The sequence below is a fragment of the Clarias gariepinus genome, chromosome 19 (genome assembly GCF_024256425.1).
Source record: "Clarias gariepinus isolate MV-2021 ecotype Netherlands chromosome 19, CGAR_prim_01v2, whole genome shotgun sequence".
Taxonomy (NCBI): domain Eukaryota; kingdom Metazoa; phylum Chordata; class Actinopteri; order Siluriformes; family Clariidae; genus Clarias; species Clarias gariepinus.
The window spans coordinates 11,176,637-11,192,880 of record NC_071118.1 but is presented as its reverse complement, the minus strand read 5'-3'; the positions used below and the strand labels follow the sequence as shown (position 1 = coordinate 11,192,880).

At 36.6% G+C, this 16,244-nt stretch overlaps 1 protein-coding gene across 1 annotated transcript in view; it reads left to right on the top strand.

The window, feature by feature from the left end:
* Positions 1-16,231, top strand: part of arhgap42a (Rho GTPase activating protein 42a) — a 45,685-nt gene extending 29,454 nt beyond the window's left edge. The window contains exons 9-24 of the mRNA XM_053477956.1: positions 472-572; positions 705-814; positions 2,493-2,571; positions 5,917-5,956; positions 6,049-6,111; positions 7,170-7,244; positions 7,843-7,927; positions 8,014-8,072; positions 8,203-8,308; positions 8,770-8,929; positions 9,128-9,284; positions 10,617-11,015; positions 11,143-11,299; positions 11,898-11,960; positions 12,264-12,343; positions 13,782-16,231. Of these exons, the coding sequence (XP_053333931.1) occupies positions 472-572; positions 705-814; positions 2,493-2,571; positions 5,917-5,956; positions 6,049-6,111; positions 7,170-7,244; positions 7,843-7,927; positions 8,014-8,072; positions 8,203-8,308; positions 8,770-8,929; positions 9,128-9,284; positions 10,617-11,015; positions 11,143-11,299; positions 11,898-11,960; positions 12,264-12,343; positions 13,782-13,870 (1,823 nt within the window). The 3' untranslated portion in view covers positions 13,871-16,231. The remainder of the gene's footprint in view (positions 1-471; positions 573-704; positions 815-2,492; positions 2,572-5,916; positions 5,957-6,048; positions 6,112-7,169; positions 7,245-7,842; positions 7,928-8,013; positions 8,073-8,202; positions 8,309-8,769; positions 8,930-9,127; positions 9,285-10,616; positions 11,016-11,142; positions 11,300-11,897; positions 11,961-12,263; positions 12,344-13,781) is intronic.
* Positions 16,232-16,244: the final 13 nt, after the last annotated feature.

Sequence of the window (16,244 nt, the reverse complement as noted above, 5' to 3'; positions counted from 1 at the left end):
AACCCAATGCCTAATCCCCCTCTTTTCTTAAAGATTTTATAAAAAAATTTAATTGTATTCCGAAATATATACATAAACATTTGCATTTCCCATGCCTACATAATACATCCATATAAGTAATTAAGTTCCCCCACAACAATAAATGCCCCTTTTATTTTTATGAATTACCCCACACCCACAAATGCCCCACTGATTGATAAATGCATCCCTATTCATAAAATGCCTCTTATTTACAAAACAATCCCACTATATTAACTTTATAAATGTCCACAGAATATAAAAGTTCTCCGACACCCTTTAGCCTGATAATATCTGTTGTGTTTTTTATTTCGTTTTCCTCTTTCACTTTCCTCTTTTTTGCCAGCACTATGTATTACCTTTCAGAAATACTAATACATGTTTTTAACATAAGCAAATAATTGCAAGTCATTTGTTAAACGTTTGTTGAATACTGTAAGCTGTCTGTTAAAGGTCCTCTGGGATTCACGTGGAGCCGACACTACTGTACGTATGACAAAGAGACTAAGATGTTTACCATGAGCAGCTCTGAAATCAAATCGGGAAGCAAACAGGTAGAACATTCTAATATCTTTTCTAATACAGTATGTTGTCTTTTTATGACTGATATATTTCCAAGTTATACATTTCCATAAAACCTTACAATGCTGAATAAGCTCTCTTTGTGTGTCTTTTTTTTTCTAAAGAACGGACTGGTTCTGAGTCCACCTGAAATGTTCAAGCTCAAGTCGTGCATCAGAAGAAGAACAGATTCAATCGACAAGCGATTCTGCTTCGATATTGAAGTGGTGGAAAGGTTTGTTTTCAGTTTCTCCACTTCTGCATATTATAGCACATTTTTTCTCCCTCAAATTTCTTCCAGGCTTCTGCAAGGTCATTGAGGACATTATGACGTTTGACTTTAGAGGGTGTGGTAGAGAATTTATTATAAATTTCTTTTTAAATGTTGCATTTTCCACTGTAATGTTTTCTTTGGCAACTTCAAAAGTCTCTCAGGGACTTCATTCAACATTCTTCTCTCTACTTCCTTTCTTCTCGCTCTTCATAACTGAAGAAATAACACTTGTCAAGGGATTCTGTTCAGTTCTCTTCAGTGTTTCTATAAAGTCCACCGGTATGTCAGAATTTTCCTGCTTCATGTTGTGATTGCACGTGTGCTACCACATAATACCAGCTACCTACAGCTTCTTTTACATGTTGCGCTTAACCATCACACTTTCAAATTATAACATGCTACTTGCCACTAATTATGCTATCAGCACCAGAATTACTGGCACCCTTTATGAAAATACATCATTAATTTATAAAACAAATTAAAACATAAGAAATGCTATTATCATAGGAGTACACTGCATGGTTTTAGACTGTTTTTATGAAGTGCAATTATTTTAAATTAAACAGGTACATTGTTTTATTCCAATTTGCACCCCTCCCCCAAACATTATAAATTTTTCATATCAATTAATAGAGGAACAGCATATTTTATGTAATTTATAAGTATTGTACAACTGTACTCTTAAAATGCTTTTACGCTTGGCGTGTTTTATTTTTTTCCCAACCACCTGCACACATTTTGCAAGGCAAGGCAAGAGGAATGCAGCCGCTTTTAAAAGCATTGCTGCCAGTGTGTGTGTGTGTGTGTGTGTGTGTGTGTGTGTGTGTGTGTGTGTGTGTGTGTGTGTGTGTGTGTGTGTGTGATTTTTTTTTCTCAAAGAGGATCAACAGGGTTTAATGTTTCATAAAAAGCAGCAAGTGAGGTTAAGCTTTTTTTTTTTTCTTACCTCTCAGCTAATTAAGTAAATTTTTTTGGGGCAAGTAAGGCAAGCAAACATTGGAGGATTGAGGACAGAGTGCTGTCCTGTTGAATCAAAGTATTTTAATTAATAATATTCCATTATTGCAGTATAACCGAAAATAACCTCCATTTTTGGAACATTCACCATTTTGTGATGTGACATTATCTGTGGCTGCATGGAGAAGTCTCACAGGCTTATTTTTTAATTTTCAAGTTTCAATTCAGGATTTCAATGAGGATCAGAGAGAGATTAACTTGGCCATTATGTTACTTACAGTAGCTAAATCCATAATGCAATTTATTATCACATGAGTTCCTGAGTATTTCCTGTGACACCACCCCAAGAATCAAGTATACTCTAACCTTATTTAGAGTGGGTGTCAATAATTTTGACACATTTGTTTTATGAGAGAAAGTTCCTTTACCCAAAAAGTTTCTCCAGCTGCATTTGAATGAACGGTCATTGTGTCATTGTGTGCGATGTGTCATTTGAATTATTGTGTGTTATGGAGTTGCCTATATTTCGGGATGATAGCAGTGCAGTTTTTTTAATGCTTGTTCTTTTTTGTTGCGGTTATTTAATTTGTGCTGTTCATTGTTTAATCTCAATCGAACTAGCAGCACATCCAAGTTTCTGTTATGCACCAGCTGATGAGGCTGTGATTATTCTGTTCCTCAGACATGGCATCATCACCCTGCAGGCTCTGTCTGATTCCAATAGACGTCTGTGGATGGAGGCCATGGATGGAAAAGAGCCAGTAAGAACACATCCATTACACCCATCCCATGCTATACAGCAGAACAGATTATGTTTATGCATTTAGCTTAAATCACAGGTATTCCATAAATATTTCCAACACACAAATGCGTAAGAAAAGAGGACTTGCGCTATGTAGAACCTTTAAAAATTTATTAACTGTTAATGTATGTGATAGATACTGTATGTTCCACAATATTAACTGTAACTATAAAGTCATTAAATATCCAAAGCACTGACTTGTTACAAATAAAAATTAAAATAATAAAACACCTCTTATTACGTCTCTATAAGAGCTGTTTTGTTTTTTAAACCCTAATTTCCAAATAATGAAAGCAACAGGTAACTATTCCTTTTGTCATTTACTTTTATTAATTTCAATCTGGAACATTTTCAGAGGAAATAATTTCCATAGTAAAATAGACAAATAGCACAGTTCGCTTTTTGTTTAAATTTTTCTCAGCCATTCAATAAGCTTCCTACAGGGCAAGTGTAACCAGGAGTGCGAGGTCGTGTTTTATTGTGTAAAGATGTGTTTTTATGGTTGAGTTTGTCTCCGTTGTTTCCGGTCCTATTGAGACAGACTCATAAAAACCTTTAACACAATTAGCCAGAGTCTGGTTTGTCTGGAGTGATTAGTTTCTGAGTTGTTGAGTAGTTCCTTCCTGTTTCTGTTCTAACTTCAATAGATGTATATAGCATCCTCCGTTTCTTTCACACAGATGCCAATTTCTCTTTGCAGGAGAAACAATAACCTAAGAAAAAAATTTTTTAGATTACATACCAACTATTTAAAGCCCTGAAGTGTTCTTTTTTTAACTTACACACAGACATACACCTTTTTTACATAAGTACTGTTTGTTTACAAAGCAAGTTATCAGTTAATCAAGAAACAAAAAAACTAAACAAGATTTCCAATTCTAAACAAGCTTGTGATACTGTAGGTGTCTGCCAGAACTGATCTAGAATAAAACATAAGACCATTTTTAGGTTGTTGTATGTTTTGGCATTTCTGGAAAACTTCACTTTATAAAAACTTGGAAAAAAATACTAAAATGATTGTATTTTTGTTGTAAAATTAAAATATGTCAATGTGCAGTGGATTTTTTGTCCAACTATGGACAAAAATCTTTGTCCAGATCTTTGCTACCCAAGTCTGTTAAATTATGGCTAAGGAATTGAAAGGCTTGCACTGTACCTTCACTTTATTGAATTTTTATTATAATAGTTGTTATAATTTACTTAAGAAGAGACATAGAGTAGCATTTCTTTTTCCTTTAATTCATGATGGAGCAATTGGGTAAATTACCATAATAATATGACAGTTTAAGTGTGTGTTTGTGTACATTTAGGCTGTGTATAATTCGCATTTTCTCTGAAGTGGTAAAATTTATGCATTTAAAAAAATAATGATAGCTTTGGTTCTAGATGACATGTCCAAATACCCTAATGCGCAGTTTGATGTCTGAAGCCTAACCCGTCAACACATTCAGCTATTGACCAATATTTCATTTTTAGCATAGATCCGTGCCACCACAGATATAAGGGTAAACCTTTAAAAAAAAAAAAAAAGATAACGTGTGACCAAGGAAAGAAAAAAATTTACGGTCACTGTGTAAATACGCATAGATAACATCTCTTCGAGAAGCTGCTCTGAGAATAGCCTCAGTACACCTTGGCAAAGATCATAAAACTTTCTGGAACTGTACTAGAGTTACAAACACTGTTCTTCAAAAAGATTTTCCCTCAGTTGGTGTCTTGATGATGGTGGTGTGCATCCGCCAGATTGCGTCATTCCTAAATTGCTGTGTTTAATTGGGTTGAGATCCGGTCGATGTGAAGTTCATAGCACATAATTTTCTTCCTGAGCAAACCATTCAGTAAGCTCTCATGCCACGTGGATGGGGGGCAGGGCCAGCCTGGAAAATACACCCATCTGATTAGAAATGTTTTACTACATCACTTGTAGTTATGCTTCACATTAAGGGGACAAGTGGAAGTAAATATGCCAGTGAGATAAATTAAGTATAGCACAACAGGGCCGCCGGTTTTCCTTAGTCAGTCATCTGTATAACCTAAATGGATTTAGGCAAAATAAACATCTCTACAAGCCCAGCTGCTAATGGTTTACCATGTACTTCGATCATTATCACTCTTACCATATTTTTGTTAAATATTTAAGGAGTGCAGGAAGTCTGATTGATCATGTTACAACAATAAATGCTAACGTGACTAAAGTCTTTTTTACTGTCAGTTTTTTTCTTAATAATTATCATTAGACAGATGACAGAAGATGACAGACCTGTGTGTTTTCATTCCATTTATGGCTCTTTAGTGTCTGAACCTTTGATCACTCGGCGAAGGTGATAGTTAGCCATGATCTCTGACAGGATTTACCCATAACAGTTTCACCCTAAAATGAAAACACAACAAACACTATGGATTTGATTTGCCTGAAAACTGTGTACACAATGGGTATAAATGAAGAGTTATATACATGTTCAAATGTAAGTACCCCCCTCTTTTTTGTCCTGTGTTTTTGAAGGGGAAAAAAATAATCTGATATAGCAGGTCTTAGACAGGTATTAGGGAAATACAACCTCAGATAAACATACAACTTTTTCACCGTAAAATTATTAATTTAACAAAAATGCAAAAAAACAAACAAACATGTGGGCAATACTAAGTACCCCCATGATTTGACAGCTTGTATCCACCTTTTGCAGCAAATTCTAGACTTTATGGCTAGATCAGTCTCTCAAATTGTTGTGGAGGACTTTTGACCAGTTCATTTTTACAACATTGTTTCAGTTCAATGGGATTTTTAGCATTTGCTTATGCACAGCTCTCTTATGGTCCCGCCACAGCATTTTAATTGTGTTGAGGTCTGGACTTTGACGAAGCCATTCCAAAACCTTGATTCTTTTATTTTTTTGCGTTACTGGTGTGCCTCAGATCAATGTTTTGACCCAGTTTTGCTCAAGCTTTGTTAAACTCCACATTGTTCTGAAATGGTTTTATAATCCTTACCAGACTGATGTGCAGCAACAATTGCTTCTCCAAGACCATTGTTTTTGTTTTACCCTCTTGACATTGTGTTAACACACACCTGAGTGCTCCAGACCAGCAAACTGCTAAAACTTCTGCTTTTATATAGGTCTGCACACCTGCTGAGGATCATTTAATCAATAGCTTATTATTAGCAGTACCTGGCTACAACAAAAACACACAGAATTAAAAAAGGGGATACTAACTTTTGAAGATTAACATAAATTTGTCTTATTATATAGTATATGTAATGTGACTGAGATATATGTTTAATTGTGGGACATCATGTTATCTATAGATTTACACCCTTCCAGCACTTTTGAACAAGAAAGAAGAAAGTAAGTTTGCTCCTTTAAATTGATTAAATTTTAGATTTTAGGAAACATTCAGATAATGGCAGGTAATGCAAAGCATTTTTTTGTCTGTGCAGCATTCCTAAACGAGGCGGGGTTTAACTTCGTCAAAAAGTGCATTTATCTTGTAGAGACAAGAGGTAAGACTGCTAATTACATTCCAAGGATGAATCTATCTCCGCATCCAGTTTAAACATACATGCTTATACTTGTGTTGTGATTCTGATTAAAAGAAATACTTTGGTGAATAATCTATTTCACAACTTTTCACTCCTTAACCTAACCATTGTCTATGAAACAAGACATTTTCAATGTTGGAACATGTAATGGGAGTCTATCTTACCCGGAATCTTTTCCGTAAATATCTGACTCAGACCGCACCCTAGTTCTTTAGTGATACCACACAGATGTACTGACGTGGTTCAGGACACAGTGTGACTTACAGCGGTCTTTAAACATGAACAGTGTGGTAATGTTAAATAAAATAATTTTGAGCAATAGCAATTTGGCATCATTCTGCTTCTATTCCAAGGCTCTTTAAAACTTAAAAGCTGGTTTGTGAAAGCTGATTATGTAGCCTCATGATGTAATTTGAGAAAGTTTATTAAGATTTTTTTAATATCTATTTAATCTATTCAGTTATGTATTGTGATTCATTTGTGTGACAATTTATGTATCTCCAATTTTTATATTTTTGTTGACATTTAAGTCACCTCTTTAATCTTACAGACTGCATGAGCAGTTGGCCATTTATGAAATATTTGTACTGACATTACACAAACTTTTATTTGAGTCTGGCTAGAGTCTTTATTCTCTCTCAAAATGATATAACTGTTAGATAATGAATTTTGCATGGTGTACTAGCAGGAGGCTTCATCGTCTTCAAGTTTCATCTTCCACTTTATTTAGCTCGGTTTCATTCTCACATCTCTGCATGTTGTGATTCTGAAAGGAAAATCTGTCATCTGGGCATGCTAGTTCAGAAAGAGAAGCATGCATTATCACAGCATTGAGGTGCACCGCAAGCACAGCAAGGGACATTAGATTTAAATGCATACCACATGAAAACTTTTGTTTTGTAAAAGGTTTTTTGAGGTTGTTGAGCCTAGTGGAATAAACATTTATAGACCAAAATGAAATTTACTTGTTGGAGGCACTCTCTCATCCCTGTTCAAAATATCTTTCCTGTATTTCCCAGGTATCCAAACAATGGGTCTGTACAGAATTGGTGGAGTGAACTCTAAAGTGCAGAGACTTATGACCTCCGTGTTTGGTAAATTTTTTTAAGTTTTTCATAAATTCTCTATTTTGTATTAAAGCATATAACAGGTCAGGGTGTGCTTATAGGAAAATAATCAATGATAGGGTGATGTTTTATTATTATTATTATTATTATTATCATTATGGTTCCTTGTTTTTACTGTCTTACATTGTACATTGTAAACATTGTTAACCTAGGTCCTAAATCTTAAATATGATAAGACACAAAATACAACTTGCAGTGGTACAAAGAAACCAGAAAGTACAAAGTTGTCCATCTTGAAGACCTCACTATTTCAATATGTGAATTTTTTTTTCTGTTTTTCAATTTATTTATTATTAAGCTTACATCATGTGGAGTATTCTCATACAGTTCAATGTGAATGAGCTGTTATTATAGAAACGGTTGGATAGAGCAAATTAATATTGGCCTGTAAGAGTTTTACAACTATAACAATTGGCAGAACTGCCGTTATACATTATTAATCAATACCTTCTTACAAATCCGAGGCGAGAATTCAACAGTGCTTTGATATATTTTTTTTAATTGTTGTTTGTTTATTCCTTTTTAAGCCGATTTGAATTAAATTTATTGACGTTTGTTCCTGCAGCTGCCAAAGCTCCTGCAGACATGGACCTCGACCCAGACACTTGGGATAATAAAACCATCACCAGTGGTCTCAAAAATTACCTCAGGTTAGGAATTAATTAATTGAGTAAACCCTAATTCATTGGTTAATATCGAAATCATGCATGATAATTCGGTTGCTTTCTGCATGCAGGTGTCTGGCTGAACCCCTGTTAACCTATAGACTTCATAAGGACTTCATCATGGCAGTCAGTGAGTTCTAGCTGCCCTGACTTGTTCCTCTGAGCGTTCCAAATGGGAAAATGGAAAATGAATGTTTAAAGCATTGCAGATGACTTTAACAAACTAAATCTTCACAAAAATGTGTTTTGTGCATTTTTAGAGTCCGACGATCAGAACTACAGAGTCTGTGCGGTTCATTCTCTCGTGCACAAGCTGCCAGAGAAGAACAGAGAGATGCTGGACATCCTGGTCAAACATCTGCTTGTGTAGGTTATTCTGACATTATACAGGATTTAAATTGATTTTACTGGTAATTCATTCTTTCTAGCAATATTGCCTGTTTCTTGGTTTGATATAGCAGAACCCTGTATTACAGGGGTAGAAAATGGATTTTCTCTGGGTGCTTGGGTAAACCCTGGAGTTGGTATAACAAAATTAGGCCATGTTGGGGGAAAAAATGTCCTAATGGTTTCCATTAACAGGATGATGGAAAATGCAAGTTAGTACGTGACTTTTCATTAGGAAGTATGGGGTTATTTGAGCTTGTGGCCGCGGACACATAACATTCTTAGAGGTTTAGGTCATATATAGCACCAGAATAGGTTTATGGCTTTGGAATGTTTTGAAATGACCCCTTTTAAAGTAAAGCCAATCATACAAGTCATAGTGACTCATGATTTGGTGATCAGCGGTAGTGAAAGCTAATTTGAGTTTGTGTCATTCACAGGGTTTCCACACACAGCCAGAAGAATTTGATGACAGTCTCTAATCTCGGCGTGATCTTCGGCCCTACACTGATGCGCTCCCAGGAGGAAACCGTGGCCGCCATGATGAACATCAAATTTCAAAACATTGTGGTGGAGATTCTTATAGAGAACTATGAGAAGGCAAGATTGACTCATCGTTTTATTTAATTAAATTCAACAGCAGGTGTCACTGTTTAGCAAACACAAAGAGGAGAATTCATTAGTTTTGCGGCAGAGGCTGACAATCAAGCCTTTGTTCTCAGGTTCAGTGTCTTACGAAGTTGAGTTGTGATTTATGGCAGCAAGCATACTGAGTAATATTTCATTGATGTTTCTCAGATCTTTCATCAGTCTCCAGATCCCAATGTGCCTCTACCTCAGCCTCAGGCTCAGTCTCGCTCCAGCTCACGCCGCAGCAAAGCCATCTGCCTATCATCAGGCCCACGCAAGTCCAGAGGCCTGTACTCGCCTGCTCTCTGCCTGGCCGATGCTGACAGTGTGTATCTTTTCAGACTTTTATTATATGAGGCTGTGTAGGCCCAGTTCCAGCTCTCAGCAGCTGTATTTTTATACCTTTGTGCCCTTCGGGATGTCTGTTTGTCAATCCACAGCCTTTGTCATTGTAACCAGCAAATGAACTGATTGTATTTTGGAAACAATTTAAACCAGGAAAAAAGGTCACACCAAGGTCAAATGCCGAAAAATATTTTCATTGAGGGTAGATCTGGCATACAATGTAGTGTAATGCAAAACATTTTGATCTTTATTGTAGCTGGTGCTGTGACAGCTGGTGCTGTAGCTCTGTAGCTGGTGCTGTGACAGCTTTCCCATTAAATGTATAATTAGATCAATACGACTATCAAGTTTTACACTACATTTGATCATCAAGAACATCTATTTTATTACATAGTCTATTAATATTAATAATGGGAAAAACAATGATACTACCACAATAGTGGTAGAGAAGGCAGGACAAATATAAGGTCAACTGGAAATGTCTAAATTGATTCAAGCTGTTAGGAAGGCTGCAGTTATGTAGGTATGCCATTATCTAATCAGCCAATCATGTGGCAGCAGTACAACAACACAAATCATGCAGATACAAGTCACAAGCTTTACTTATTTTTTACATCAAACAAAGGAAAAACTGAATCTTTCTGACTTTTAAATGTAACATGGTTGTTGGAGCCAAATGAGCTGGTTTGAGTCTTACAGAAACTGCTGATCTGCTGGGATTTTCACACACATCAGCCTCTAAGCATTACCCAGAATGGCAGGAAAAGAAAGACATTGAGTGAGCAACAGTTCTGTAGGAAAAAAAGCCAAATGTAGGGGAAGATGGCCAGATATAGGTTTGAGGATATAGTATAATATCCTCATATCACTCTTCTTCTTCATACAAGCTTCTCAGCATGCACAAAGCATCAAACCTTGAAGTGAGTCAGGTACGACAGCAGAAGACCACATTAGGTTCCTCTCCTGTCACGCAGGAACAAGAATAAGAGGCTGATAGAGCCACGGACTCATTGAAACAGTTGATGTGCTGTTTTCTGAGATCACTATGGAAGCAAACAACACTTTTTCGATAGGATTCCTATCAGCTCAGACCAGTGTGCTCATTCTTCTCTGAGCTCTCTTATAGTACCAAAAGCTGTTTCTACCTGCAGAACTGCTACTCACATGATTAAATTAACACTCTAGAAACATCATGAAGAGTCATCGTTTCAGAGTTTTGAAATACTCAAATCAGCCCATCTGATACTAGCATCCAACATGTGTTCCAGGGTTAATCTATTAAGCCCATCCTTGAACCCTTCTTCAATCACAGGTGACACGTTCAGCAGCAGTCCCAGCAGCACACCTATGGGCAGCCTGGAGTCTCTGTCCTCTCACTCTTCGGAGCAAAACGGCTGCTCCAAGGCGGCCTCTCCCTCACGCTCCAAACACAAGATCTCAGGCAGCCTGTGCTGGACTACTCCGTCCCCATCCTCTGATGGCCCTAAGAGCCCTGGTGGCACCACCAGTCCTGATTCCAGCTCCAAAGAAGATGCAGCTAAGACAGACGGCGAGTGGGAGGAGGCTCTTAGTGTTCTCCCACCAGAGCGGGCTTCTCCAGCACCCGAGCTGCCCAGCAGAGCTGAGGTGGAGAATCCAGAGGTGCGGAGGTCAGGCCGCATGTCCACCGTATCCTCCTGCTCCTCCCTCACCTCCCTTCACATCTCTGAAGGTGAGCACACAGAAGATCGAAGCACAGTGTCAGTACTAGTTATATTTCTAATATAGTATCATTCTTGCTCAGTCACATAAGAAATATAAATAATTATTTTTAAGATCGAGTTTTGTGTTTCATGTAGGTTTCAGAAGCTGCCATGGTTCAGTTCAGAGTTTAGTTTCTCGCAGTAACAGAGACAGCCTGAAATCACTGCCTTTACCGGACCTCCCTGTTAAAGACACGGGCAGATGCAGACTGGATTCATCAGCGAGCAACGGATACCAGAAGCCTGGATCTGTGTAAGCAATGTTCACTTCAGTCTCATGGGAATTGGTCACCACATTGCATGTCATAATTGAATTAAATCATTGGAGTATGTGATGTTATTTCTTTTGTAGAAAAAATAACTTCCAGTTAATAAATACAATATGGCTGCTTTTTCAGGCTTCCTACAGTTTAGCAGTTGTCCAATAATGGGTGTGTCTTTTAAATAAGGAACTTTTATGTATTCTCTGAGCCTCAATGCTTTTTAGTGCAAAGGCCATGAAAGGCTGAATAGAAGATGTGAAAGCCATGTAGGGTGTTTGCTGGATACATTTGACTATCAAAATGTTCGCTGAGAGGTGACATTAGACCCCAGTGCTGGCCGGCAATGTCGTCTCTGACTGCCAAAGTGCTCACATAGAGGATCCAAAATGCTTTTTTTCCTCCATCATAATTTAGAGATGTCCTGTATGCTGCATGGGAAAAAAACAAGTGTTTCAGAGAAGATGAGTCTGTTTGGAGCCGGCGTTAAATAAACTGTCATACTAAGGTTCTGTGTAAAGCGCTCAGAAACTAAACTTTGTGAGTGCAACAGATGAATTTGTATTTGACACACACTGTTTACTGTTGTAGGGTGGCCTGCAGAGCAGCGTTTTTCGAGAGCCCTGTGGTCTCCCAGCCGGCCCCTGCTGGAAGGTACATCATCAGGCACAGTGCAAAGCATGATCCCTATTAGTTTCACCACTCTGTTAATAATATTTAGCCCTGTTGTGCCACAACATTTCAGGATTGATTGTCATACAGAGTTACTTTTGCTTGTGTTTGCTTTCTATATTAGGAGCCATGTTGGTTTTGCAATCTCAGAATAGATCTTTGGTATTTGATTTTGCCCGTTCATACCCTCCAGTCTCAAACTCACCTCTGACCCTGTCCACTTCATCATTATCAAGTCATTACAGCTGTGTTCTTTCTAACTCACCTCCTCTTACATGATTACAGGGAGGCCAAAGCCATGTATTCCTGCCAAGCAGAGCACAGCCATGAACTCAGCTTCCCTAAGGGAGCTCTCTTCAATAACGGTAAACATATGCACACTTTATGAAACAACTGACATTATGATGCATAGAATAGGGTGTACCACTATTTTCACATAGTACGTGGGTTGATGCAGAGCAACATACAGCAGTGTGATGAAATGGCACAACAGAGAAGAGTTTTCTTATCATCAGAAAAATCTGATGGCCTGGGAGTCCAAGAGAACAAAATTGGCCATGCTGTCCGGGTGGGAGGGATGGCGTACTCTCTCCCATGTTCATCTGAGAAACAGTCGGCTTCTGTAAACTCATGTATGTGAAAGTGGGAGGATAGTTCTTTCCTGTGATACTGCAGCTCTGAGCTCTTTGATACTGCAAGAGCAACAGTTCGAACTGATGCAGGTGGCTGGCTTTAAATGCCTCAGAGGAAGCATATGTTATTCTTCACCCTCCGTTTAGCAGCTGTCATATGACAGGAACAAGCTGGCTGGTGGATTGGAACGAGACCATTTTTTAATAACAGAACTAAGATATACTTACTATATAATTTATAGCCATTTCAATACAATACAGGATAAATCAGATTTTAAAAAGTGCCTTCTGTAGTAGTTCTAACAGACACAGAAACCATTACATTGACAGACATTATCTTCTTCTACCAGACACACAGGAAAAAAACAGAAATTCACATTATCAGATAAATCCCATTTGCTAATAGGGTAGCTCTGTGGTTAAGGTGTGGGACTACTGATCAGGTTTAAACCCCAGCACCACCAATTTGCCACTGTTGAGCCCTTAAGCAAGGCCCATAACCCTCAACTGCTCAGATGTGTAATGTGATGTATGGGCATCTGTCAAATGTCATAAATGTAAATGTGTTTTCCTAATTTTTCTAAAGAACAAACACAATATTTTATATACAGTTCATTGGTTTGCTATATTCCACAGTACTGCTCAAAAGCTCTTACTCTCACTTATCGTCTATACCACTTAATCCAGTATACAGGGTCGCTAGGGGAACTAAGGAAACTAAGGGCATGAGGCGGGGTACACACCGGCCTGATCATCTGTCGTAATAGGCACCTGCTTCTCACTGGTTCCTGCCTTTAGTTATACGTTTCTTTATGCTTGAATGATTTATAGGTCACAGTGTGGTTTAACAAAAAAAAAAACATTCATTTGGAACTGGTCAGGTCTAAAACATTACTCTGAAAGTCTGAAAAATTAGGGGCAAAAAGTCCTTCAGGATGCTTGGAGAACTAAATAAAAAATACAAGAAAGTCTGGCTATTTGGAGGCAAAATATGAAGAAATGAGGTGTGGCTCAAGACTTTTGCACAGTACTGGAAATGTTAAGATCTTTAGACCTTTAGTGCATAATAAACTAAAGTTCTGAGTAGGATTTGAAGCCTATTAAAAAGAAGAAGAAGGAGCTGAAAAACAGATGTGTTCATGTTTTATGTGTGTGTTTTTTGTCTGCACAGTGCACCCGTCAGTGGAACCAGGGTGGCTTCAAGCTACGTATAATGGCAAGACTGGACTCGTCCCAGAGAATTACGTTTCGTTCCTCTAGCCAGGCCTGAAAGCAAAAATCAAGTCCATGGTATCCATGGTGATCGTTTCTCCATAAAGGGACCATTTTGTACATTCACCATATGCAGTATGTGAATAGTTTGAATGTGTAGTTCAAAAATTGTTATAAATACATTACTTACAGAGTGTATATGTTTGATGTAGATATTAGAAGGTGTCTAAAAATATATATTTAGTGTTTTTTACTGCTATGCCTTTGGCTCTGTTAGCCCTAAGGTTGATTATTTATAGGTGGCTATAACGCAGACTGGATCTGACAAGTTGAACTTTATAATATAAGATACCTTGACCTGTTATATTTCATAGGTCTACGCTTCTTATATTATAGTTCAGTGATGAAGGAGAACTTACAATTAACACACTGATTAATGTAATGGTACGTGACATGCTCATAGGTTTTCGTTTGTTTGTTTGTTTGTTTGCTTGTTATTTTTTAATCTGTTCACGCTCATACCTTTTCCCCAGTATAACTTATCTTTGAATGTATTTTTTTATATGTATATCTGTCACTGCAGTGAGCAGAAGCAAGGACTTGAGAAAGTGTGTCTGAAATATTTCCACAGCATTCCAATATACATGTTTGATCCCCCCACCCCATTTGTCTTTTTAGTGAAGCTAAACAAAACGCAACAGATGCAGGACATCAGTGGTTAGGTCATTTCTTTCTTAGTAGCACTAATGTCATAACCATCAGTATTAATGCTCCATTAAATCAGTGCCACCTGAAAAGACATGTTTGAATAATTTTTCTGCTCTGTAGCTCTAACTACTAAATATAAATGATAATACTAGTTACATTTACATTTTCCACTCACACTTACATGGTTTTTCTTTGTGTCTCTTCATTCTAATGTTTCATAGACATAACTTTTTATCACACAGATTTTTCTATCATTTTAATTTATTTACATTTAAACAGTCCATTTGTATTAAAAAACAATTCTGATGTGTATTGGAAGTACTCAGTACTAATCTGTTGTCAACTCAGTTGATGTCCTTGCTAATACATGTTTTGTTGTGCTCATTGAAATGGCACTTATTTCATTAATAGTTCTGCTGTATTTAATTTCACACTGGTTTACCATTTCAATGTATTTTAAGGGACATGAACGAGAAAAAATGTGTCAGCAACGAAAAATCTGATTTTCCCCCGAAATGCCATAATTGTTGCCCGTAAAATGTCCAAATTATCATTATTAATAATACCTCAATGTCTGTTCTATATTGAAGTCCACATCATTCCTATCAATATGGCATGGCATATGTTTTGTTGAATGTGTATACCTGTTCATTCTCAAGTCTTTTTTAAAGTCAACCATTATCGGCCCACATATGTGAAATTATTGCAACAAATGCTTGTACCTGAGACATGTTAAAAACTTGTAGAGGTCACTTTTTCGCTATATCTTTAAATATTTGACATTCAAATAATTTAAAAACTATGCATTTTTTATTAGAATCATAATGTATTTTAACAAAATATATATTTAAATATTTAACCCCTTTTTTAGAGTAAAATCATTATCAAAAAGGACAAATAATTCAGTGTAACTAAACCTTGAAAATATTTCAGTCTTAGAACCTGCATTTACATTTAATGATAAATAGAAAGTCAATGAACATTTCCACAGCTAAATTTCATAAAATATAGTTAATTAGCCCGCTAGCTATGATAATAAATTATACTTTGCCATAGTTGGTTATATTACACATTTTAACATTTAAGGACAAGTGGCCTTTTGGCTTGAACAGTAAATAAAAAAAAAATCTTGTAAAAAAAAGTTTTAGTTGTTTAGTTGTTGTAATGAAATTATTCATTAAAACTTTTTCATTTAAAGATTTTTTCTCCCTAAATCTAAAAACCATCTAAAGACAAGTTAAAAATACATTTAGGGTCAAACTTTATCGTCTCATTTTCCAAAAATATATATTTAATAAAATTATTTAATGTAATATTAACAAATGTTCCTAACTAAGACCAGTAGCATTCAAAGCAAATACTAAAAACACATTTGTTAGTTTAACCGATTAATAAGCTTGTTGGAAGTTTTACATCTTCCACCGCCCTATAAAACCTAATTATTAGTATATATTTGTTCAGTTTGCCCTTTTACCTTAAATCCTGGAGCAGTTTCCACCCTAATCCAATGTATTGTTTCATTAGTTTTATCCGAAACTGTTCTGCATTTGTTTTGTTGTTGTTTGTAAAATTGTCCTGTATTTCTTGACAAGATTGTCCTTTCGAAAAGGAAAAAGAAGAAAAAATTTCTCTGTTGACTTCCTTTAAATTTTCCTTGTGTTACTGACATTCTGAAATATGATAAAGTTGCTATAAAGTGTTTTTGTAGTTTGGT